Here is a 9706-nt window from a genome sequence, read left to right as displayed (position 1 = left end):
TGGCATCACTAGGAAGCTTGCTTCACTCCGAGGCAGGGAATAACAAGTCAATCTCACAAGGTCTGGGAAACTTGTCAGGAGTCTTTTTAATAAGCAACAGTGAAAAGATAAATAAATAGTTTATGTCCTAGGTAACAAACAGTTTAAGTAAAAGAAATACTTCTTAAAAAAACCAAACTTCTGGGCCTTGTGTCATTTGAAAATTTGAACATGTAAGACAGCAGCAATAATTGGAGGAAAAAATACACATATAAAATGTTGCATTTTAAACTCAGTGTAACAGATACCTAAGTGAAAAATTAACTACCAGAACCAACCACCCCCGAGAAGCGAAGAGATCAACTGGAGACAAATTTCCCCGAGCTTAGGAATTATACGTAGTTCAGGATTGAGATTGAGTTCAAGACTTTCTTAGCAAACATGCAAAAAACACCAAAAAAGATGTGAAATTACCACACTCATTACTATCATTTTATTTGTAGGAAAAGCACCAGACAGTTGCATGCAGAGCCAAACCGAGAAACTCAGAACATTCATCCTTCAAAACGATCACTGTTTCTGATCATTAAATAAAACCGAACCCGGTGCATTCAAGTACTTGACCACCCCAATTTCAGCTACAGCCACCTTTACGTAAATCCCTGATTATATTTGTTCGTTCATTATAAGGTAACGAGATACTGTGCTGAATTTAAAAAGGAACTACAATGGAATGTGAGTTGGCAGTGAAGAAAATCAGTTCTGTACTTATCTCACTGTCTTCACTGGAAAGAAGGGCTGAGGGAAACTGGGATTTGTCTCATCGGATATACACACACATAAAGTGTTACCTAATACAGAAATCAACGTCACCAGTGTACCAGGTTGAAAGCAAAGGCATATTTGTTAGTTCTGCGAGGCTTCAGCTGGGAGTGCTCCTGCCTTGAGGAGCTTATATCCAAATGAGAGCACCAGCCGCACTCCACAGCCTTCTGACTTTGGCTGCTGTTACCAAAAGTCTCTGTACCCAAACGCCACGCTGCACTGCCTCTGCTTTTCTGTCTCTGGGCTCGCTGTCCACTGGGGAATCCAAACCAGAAGTGTTGTGCTTGTGCTTTTCATTTCCTCAAAAGAGCGTGTGCGGAGACAGCGGTAAGGAAACCTACTAGGTCTTGGTTTAAGTAGATAGCAAAATATTTTTAAAGCAATGTGTCTAAACCCTGATTTTTTAAGTATTAGTAATACCCCTGATACTAAAGCCGTAATCGCCTCCATAGGCTCCAACCCAAACCTGTGCAAATCAAGAGGGATGCAAGGGGCTTCTGACAAGCTTTAGAGTGGACCTTTAACAAGGTATCTTTCCAACAAAAGAATAATTTAAAAAGCCCTTTCAATTACAATTTTAAAGAAAAGGTAACTGACGATATTTAAGAAAATATTAACCGTGTTTGCCAGATTAAAATGGGAAAGGGATTCTGAGTAATCCATAGTCATTTAACACTTTAATGCATGTAACAAAACCGCATACAAAAGACCATTTCCATCTGTTATTGAAAAGGGTTTGAAGTACAGACCATGGCCCCTAGTAACACACCTAAGCAATTTACATGTCCAGATAACGACTCCCAAAAGTTCCAGCATTTCAGAACAACAATTAACAGTTAGAACTGTCTGTTTCTTTTATTTTCTCAGAATTAGTTTCTTTATGCAGCAGCTTGCTGTTTTCTTCTTTCATCCTGTTCTGATTCAGGGTGTTTGCAGACGTCTGATCCCCACCGGTGGAAACAGGATCTAAAACTACAACGGATTCTGTCTCTTTTTCACTTCTAGAAGCTTTCCTTGTAAGTTCTCTATGACTAGATGATCTAAAGGAAAAAGAATAAATATATGAATACAGATAACAGTTTGCATTTAGGAGAAGGAATATAAATGCAGCATTTCTATTATGAGCAGCGTGTACAGCCAGGAGAGATCTATCAAACTAGCAAATAGATTTATAGATTTAACTGCTGTTACTGTGCACAAAATGCAACGGCCCCGTTCCCCCTCCTGAGTCAGTTGTTCAGCTGGCCATGGAAGATAGCTAAAGGGAAAAACAAACGTGAAAAGCGCTGACGAAAAACTTAACACTATGAAAGAAGCAGTTTAAAGTCTTAAGAATTTCTCTCTGCTGGATTTAAGTTCCCCCATATCCAATGGGGAGCGGTTGCACCCATAGAAAACACAACCGGTTGCCGTGTGCTGAGCGCCCTTCAGCCTGGAAGGGGAGCGTGGCCGCTCCTCCACAGACATCTCTACCCCAGAGCCACCATGGAGGATAGTTAAGGGGAAAAACAAACGTGAAAAGCGCCGACGAAAAACTTAACACTATGAAAGAAGCACTTTAAAGTCTTAAGAATTTCTCTCTGCTGGATTTAAGTTCCCCCCTATCTCATGGAGCGGTTGCACCCAGAGAAAACACAACCGGTTGCCGTGTGCTGAGCGCCCTTCAGCCTGGAAGGGGAGCGTGGCCGCTCCTCCGCACACACCTCCACCCCAGGCCGCGGGGGCAGAGGCAGCGCAAGCGGATTTTCTGCAGCTGCTGGGCACCAACGGGCTGCTCACGGCCTCCCTGGGAGCAAGCGCAAATGATTCCTGAAAATTCACCTCCTGCATTTGCTGCAAGTGCAGAGGTGTTGGCCCTGTTGGGTTACGTCGTGATTGCTGGCAGCGAAGGACTCTGGCAGAGCCCTCGGAGCAGCGAGAGAGGAAGGAAAGGCCAGAGACACCAGCGTTATTTATTGAGGCTGGCATCATGCTACAAGCACTCAAAGCACTTGTCTACATCCGAAAGCTTTGTACTAGCCCTGAAAATGTGTCCCCAAGTCCTTCGATTAGCTGGAATGCCCCAGCAGTGAAGAAGGCAAGCACTGGGAAAGCACGGCTGGAACAAGTCACGGATCAGGACCTACACCACCTCAACGCTGCTCCATGGGCAGACGGGTTTCTTAGAAGCATTGGCTTGTACATCATCCAACCGTGCTTTCCAGAGCCTGAGGCGATGTGCCCAGGCACACCTGGCGAGCGGAGCCACCAGTGCCCGCGGGGGCTTACGCAACGCTGTGAGCACAGCGTAGGCGTTTGCATCCACACAGCTCCAACCCCCAAAGCGGGGCAGGAACCCCGAGTCAGGAAGGCTCCACAGGCACCAGCAGGCGTGTGGTTCTGCTCGCCCGGGAAGCCTGACTGCACGGCTCCTCAATAGAACCACATCGGCTGAACCCAGTGCCGCCTTCCTTCTCCTTTTTTCTTTCTTTTGTTTTTTTTTCTTTTCAATTTCCCCGCTTCCTCCCTTCCATACTGCTAAGGTAACACCCTCGAAAGGAAAAAGGAGAATCAACTGGAGGCTAGAGAAAGAAATTCAGCTACTGGATCCATCTGCTATGAGCTGCCCTTTATTGTGACAGTCTTTGTCCCGGGGAAAATGACAAAGAAAAAAGAGGTCACCCCACTCCACAATTAGAGCGAGGGGCGGGGAGTGCGCCGGCTCCCACCTGACGGGGAGAGAGCAAATGGACAGGTTAAAAACAAATAAATAACCCCAGCCACAACAATCATCGCACTTTCCATTTCAGAAAGAATTGACTCAGCTCGCTGCTGAAGCCCTGGATATAGCAAACAAAATTTTCCCGATCAAGCTTTAATTGTCTCCAACATTAGAACTTTGGTATAAGTTAATTAACGCAGAAATTGGCGCTAAATAGATACGGTTTCAGATTCATTTGCTTATCATCAGAAGCTAGTGATTTCATAAGGCAAATAATGCTTATTTTACGCAAAAGTTGCCAATCATTCCAGAAAATACAAGGTGGAGTATTTTGAACGTTACAGCAAATTAAACTTTTTAAAGCAGTGTAACCAGAAGAGGGTTGTTTTTAAAAGTGCTACCTCTGAAAAGCTGATTGCCCAACACTATCAAAATGGTCAGAGCCATAAATGCCAAGTTCATTTTTATTTCACTTTGGAGGTAACTATCTTTCAAATCCCAACAGCTGGACTATTTAATACAATCTGGTGAATCAAAGTATAATTCTTCACTGGGCTCACAGTGGGGAGTCTGCATTAGTGTATGGCAGCATTCCAACAACTGATGCACAGCCAAACGCTCTGAAGTCTCTTTCATTTATAACAGAAATGGATAAAACGGCAATCATATTTACCACCTTCAACGGACGGAAAAATGAAAGATGCCGATATAAAGTAGTTTAATGGAGAAAACCAGTGATTAAATCAGCGTTTCGAGCATAAAAATAAGAATTACTATTCAGACTTGGTTGTACGAACACTCCCTTCTCCAAACCTTTCGCTGTGCCGCAGCCCCAGCCCAGCAGCGCTGCCGTTAGAGCTGAGGTACTGTGAAAAAAATATTAACCCCATTTAGCAGGTATTCAGAGCTCCTTTTCAAGAGTTTGCCAGGAGCAGAAGGCAGGCGCAATAAAGTTGCAGTGCAAGAATGAACACAATTTTGTCGTTCCCTTTCAAAAAGCACGTTTTGCTACTACAAATAAAGCTGGGAAAGCAATCAGCGCAGCCACAGTTTCGAACGATTACAAACGTGCCCAGCCAAGGTATTTGCATTTAGCTCTGTGTAAAGCTCTCTTCCCTCATTAAGATTGTTAATGTCGTTATCAGTATTCTTGTTATTTGTCTGATGATATATTTAAGCCAGAAATTGAAACCTTGTTCTACGATGCTGATTCACACATAATTGTTTGTAAGTCTGCATATATTTTTATGAATAAACGCATACAAATCCGTGCTGTAAAATCCAGATTTAGATTATAAATGCATTTTAGATTAATTGTATGGGATAAGCAAAGTTCCATGCAGTCCTGAGAAGGACTGCTTGTGATTTAAGAGTCTCAGAAGCGATGTATTCCATTTATATTGTTACAGAAGGTGAAAAAATAAAGGGTTACACCTTACTCGTACCGCCGTGCCCTTTGTAAATAACTTACAGTAGGGGTACAAAAGGGCAAACTAAGGATTGGAATGTCAACTGAGACTTGGATTTTCTTTGTTTCGTCTGGTTAATATTATAACCTGGCTCTTATTTAACCCTGCTCAGTCCTCTATTCCATGCAATCATTGTAATATGTTTCCTTTAGAAATCAGAATTTCATGTAAATATCACAAAAAGAGATTTTTGGATGAAGTCTCACCCAACATTCTAAAAACGTGTAAAAGCAAGAGGCTAAAGAAAACCATTAGAGGAAAACATCGCGGGAAAATCCATGCTTTTTACACCTGACTTAGAGAATATTGGCAAAAAAATATTCCAGCAAAGCCTGGTTTTGCAAGTACATATTATAAGCACAGGCGATTGCATGTGGATACTCTTGACTGGAATTTGAGCTGCTATGAATGAAGTTATTTCTGCTACAAAAGCCAATGTTTACACGGCATCAGACGAGCAGACTTTGTCTTCAGTGAGCTCCCTAGTCTGGGATGCTGGAACAGCTGTCATCTCTCTTCAAAGCAAAACGGCTTTCAAAACCGATATAAAACTGAACCAGTGCTATTCCTCACTCCTCAAAAGATGAAATTTGAAGCATTAAGCTTACTTGACAGTTGCTCACCACCAGTTGCTTCTTTGCAATGCTTAAAACCCACACCTGCGTATCTGTTACAGCTCACTCTTTGCCAGACAACCACCCACCCTGACCCCAGCCTTCTCGTTGTCCTACAAGATCCCTGAAGCTGAGGACCAATATCACTTGTGCAACAACACCTGTACTCCAGCCATGACGTCCTTTCCAAACTACCACGCTAGGAGGGTTTGCCAAGTCACGGCGTCTCATCTGTCCTGCCTTGGACCTGGACTAACCGGCACGAGGTGTCAGCCTGTACGGGAGCGCGGCTCCCAGCTCAGCAGCATCACCGCAGTCCGTGTTGCGTGACAGACCACAAGAGGAAAGTGCATTTTATTTAAACCTTTACTGAGAATAAAAGCAACAGATGGGTTTATTAGCTATTTCAGGTTTTATAACAAGGCAGCAGAACACAACAAACAGGACCAAAAGCTGAACAATAGTAAAAACCATACCCGTTCCAAGCCTTGAAAGTCTTCAATGAACAAAAAATTCCAAAACACTCCAAAGGAAATGACAGGGAATACAAAAGCAACGAAGCTGGTGAGGGGCTGGAGAACAAGTCTTACGAGGAACGGCTGAGAGAGCTGGGGTTGTTTAGCCTGGAGAAGAGGAGGCTGAGGGGAGACCTCACTGCTCTCTACAACTACCTGAAAGGAGAGTGTGGAGAGGAGGGAGCTGGGCTCTTCTCCCAAGTGACATGGGACAGGACTAGAGGGAATGGCCTGAAGCTCCATCAGGGGAGGTTCAGGTTGGATATCAGAAAAAAATTCTTCACAGAAAGAGTCATCGGGCACTGGCAGAGGCTGCCCAGGGAGGGGGTCGAGTCACCTTCCCTGGAGGTGTTTAAGGAACGCGTGGATGAAGTGCTGAGGGACATGGTTTAGGGAGTGTTAGGAATGGTTGGACTCGATGATCCAGTGGGTCCTTTCCAACCTGGTGATTCTATGATTCTATGAAAAAGTGACACTAGCGAACTAGCCTGTTGGTTCCTTCCTCTGACAGTATGGGGACTATCTGTAACACCAGATATCCGCAAAGAAAGTGCAAGACACCTCCATTTCAGGAATACTTCTGCTCAGTCTGGCTGAGTAGCAAGGTGGCCAACACAGGAGCAAGCAGGATGGAACTGCAGACAATCCTTAGTATGGAAATCCTTCCCAATTTTAAGTGGCTTATTTTGAAAATGCTCAAGATGGGCAAATTCATTTAAATTAAGAGTCTTGGAGAGCTCCTACCTGCACTGAGAGAACACACAAAATGTGCGTCCAGACAAGAATGTAAAAAAACCAAGAAAAATGTGTGGCAGTAGCTTTTAAAACAGCTAAAACTGAGGAAACCTCAACCTTCCAGAACATCCCATTGTTTTCTTCAATTGTTGTTCAAACAAAATTGCCCACGTTCAGGCTGCACTGGAAAAACCTTTGCAGTTCTGCCTCGCTGAGGCTGAGCTGCTTCCCGCAGAGCTGGTGGATGATTCAGGGTTACCAAGATTACAGCCAGGAGAAGGAGGACAAATCCTTTAATTGTACAAAATCATCAGATTAAGACTAACCCACTCAGCGGTTTGCTCTGTTAGCAGAGAACGCGGCTGCCCAGAAACACAATGTTTACAATGTGCTGGGGGAAAAAAAATGCCCCAAACGCAGGGGCAGAGCCAGACACACCTTTCCCTTCTGTGTCTGCACACCCCAGGGAGTCACGGGAACTCTCTCTGCTCCCAAGGGAACCAAATTGTCACCTATTCTCTTCTAATCAATTGTCACAGAATTGCACTCATGCTGGGCTTAATATTTGGGAACAGAATTGCAGAGGGAATTACCTGAAGGCTGAGGTGAGGCCTCAGTTTGCCTGCAGGACACATTATTGACGTCTTCTCCCTCAGCACAACTTCACACATCCCAAACCATCTGCTTCATGGCTTCAGATCCTTCTTCTAACAACCTCCTGCACTGAAACAACACCTTGCCTGGCAGTTCCGCAGCTCCCTAAAAGGAGGCTGTAGTGAGGTGGGTGCTGGTCTCTTCTCCATGGTAGCCGGTGACAGGACAAGGGGAAATGGCCTCAAGATGCACCAGGGGAGATTTAGCTTGGATATTAGGAGGAATTTCTTTACTGAAAGGGTTGTCAAGCATTCAAAGAGGCTGTCCAGGAGGTGGTTGAGTCCCCATCTTTGGAGGGGTTTAAAAGACGAGTAGATGTCAACCTGAGGACATGGTCTGGTGCTAGACTTAACAGGGCTGGATTGATGGTTGGACTCGATGATCTTAAAGGTCTTTTCCAACCAAAAGCATTCTGTGATTCTGTTCAAAACCCAAATTTTCCTTCCTAATTAATTCCTATGAGCTATCATCACTTAGTTTGACTACAGGAAAATATCAGAAGCAGCCTGCACTCGTCGATGTCACAGCCCTTCCCCACAACCCCTGCTTTGGCAACTCACGCGAGCGGCCCAGCTGATTTGGCTGGAGGCCAGCGCTTTGGTAGCACTTCACCACAGGATTAACAATATTACGAGTCCTCCTTCAATCAAAGGCTGGAATTCCTTACCCCATGGGTATTGAAGTCAGATTGTCACCGACTCCAGGATCCAGGATTTTACTGAACGAGCTGACTTCTGTCTATGTATTCTCCACAGGTACATTTTCAAGACTGGGTCTTTTCCAAAGGCTCTTTCTCCATGAAAACAGGTGTGCTCAGCTGTTAGTCAATGTGAGTAAAGAATGGCAAATAAGGCTGTTCGTGTTTAGATGTCTGCAACCACCATCTCCTCCTTCAGACTGCAAACCTTAGTAAATGGATGGTGCAGCAGAAAGAAATACTTCAGGCACAACAATCCCTAAGGTTTTCCATAGGAAGCTGTATGTTAAAATCTAGGTGAAGAATAAAAGAATAAACACCACGCTGCAAGAGACACCTGGTAATGATGAGACACGCAATCCTCCCCGTGCTATAAAAGGTTTGCTTGGCTGCTGCAAAGAGCTGAAGCAAGTCTCACCTTTGTCAGATCTCAAGGAATTGCCCGTGATGAGACGGCTGCATCCTTTTCCCCCAGGTATGAATAAGGAGAAGAGGAGCCACAATGAAGCTTTTGTGTGCCTTTGTCATTTCAGGTACCTGGTCAAAGCGGCGCGCTGCTTGTTTAGTTAACACGATCTGCTTTATGGAATACTGTGGAGCAACGGGAGCAGACGTGGCGAGGGAAACAGCCTGTGCTTCAGATCGATGTGCTCACAATGCATGTTTTTGGGGGGTTACGGACCGCGCTAGCTCTCCTGTGGACCCCCAGCCAGCCATTAAAGGCTGGATCACGTCTTCTGGTTTAGTTCCACTCATCCAGTGAATGCAGGGACCCTGTTCATGCACTAAGACCGCTTCAGGATCAAAATCAAAGGACAGCAAATGGGGACAATAGGGAGATTTGTTTAATAAGTGTCCCGCGGATCCAAACTAAACTGCTCGCATAGATGTACTCGGGGAAGCCCAGGAAACTGCTTAACTATAGAGCTAAGTTGTCAGATACATTAGACAAACAAATTTCCTTCTGATGTCTGTCTCAAAGCAGCCCCGTTTCAAAACCGAGCTCGTACACCTTGGAGTCTGGAGGCTGCTTCTCCCAACCTCTGCTGCTAACAGCACCCAGGAGGAAAAAGAAAAGCAACTGCACTTCAACCTGGTAGGAAGCATGCAGGTTATTTCTGCTCTCCCAGGAGAGCATGAGAGCTCCAGTACCTTCTCTCTCACAGGAAACCCAGCCCCAACACTGAGCCTTTTCGATGGAGCAGGCTTACACCAGGGACTCAGTGCAAAGAAGCCCTGCAGCACTAAGGAATCCGGCCCACCGCATTTGTTTTAATGCTTTAAACAGATAAATTAAAGTGAAATGTGTCTTTTAGGATGCCATTCAATAGGCATCTCAATAAGCTGAGAAATACATTGAGCTTCACATACGTTTTTATAACACATAACAACTGTGACTGTCAACACGCGATCCTTTTCGCTGTCGATTCGCCACGCATTCTGCGAGACCTTGGGGCCTGCAATTGTTTCATTTCCTTTCTCGTAAATACAATTTCTACTTAGTTTGGTGGAATAAA

At 44.7% G+C, this 9706-nt stretch overlaps 1 protein-coding gene across 4 annotated transcripts in view; it reads right to left on the bottom strand.

Annotated features, from left to right (window-relative positions):
* Positions 1-156: 156 nt before the first annotated feature.
* SHTN1 (shootin 1) overlaps positions 157-9706 on the bottom strand; it is a 68802-nt gene continuing 59252 nt past the window's right edge. For 3 of the 4 annotated variants that reach the window (XM_054071671.1, XM_054071674.1, XM_054071673.1), the window contains one exon: positions 165-1844. In XM_054071671.1, coding sequence (XP_053927646.1) covers positions 1634-1844 — 211 coding nt within the window. In that variant the 3' untranslated portion in view covers positions 165-1633. Of the gene's footprint in view, positions 1845-9706 lie in introns of all 4 variants that reach the window. The other variant, XM_054071672.1, reaches the window with a different exon arrangement.

The sequence above is a fragment of the Cuculus canorus genome, chromosome 7 (genome assembly GCF_017976375.1).
Source record: "Cuculus canorus isolate bCucCan1 chromosome 7, bCucCan1.pri, whole genome shotgun sequence".
Lineage (NCBI taxonomy): Eukaryota > Metazoa > Chordata > Aves > Cuculiformes > Cuculidae > Cuculus > Cuculus canorus.
This window is presented reverse-complemented; position numbering and strand designations above follow the sequence as displayed.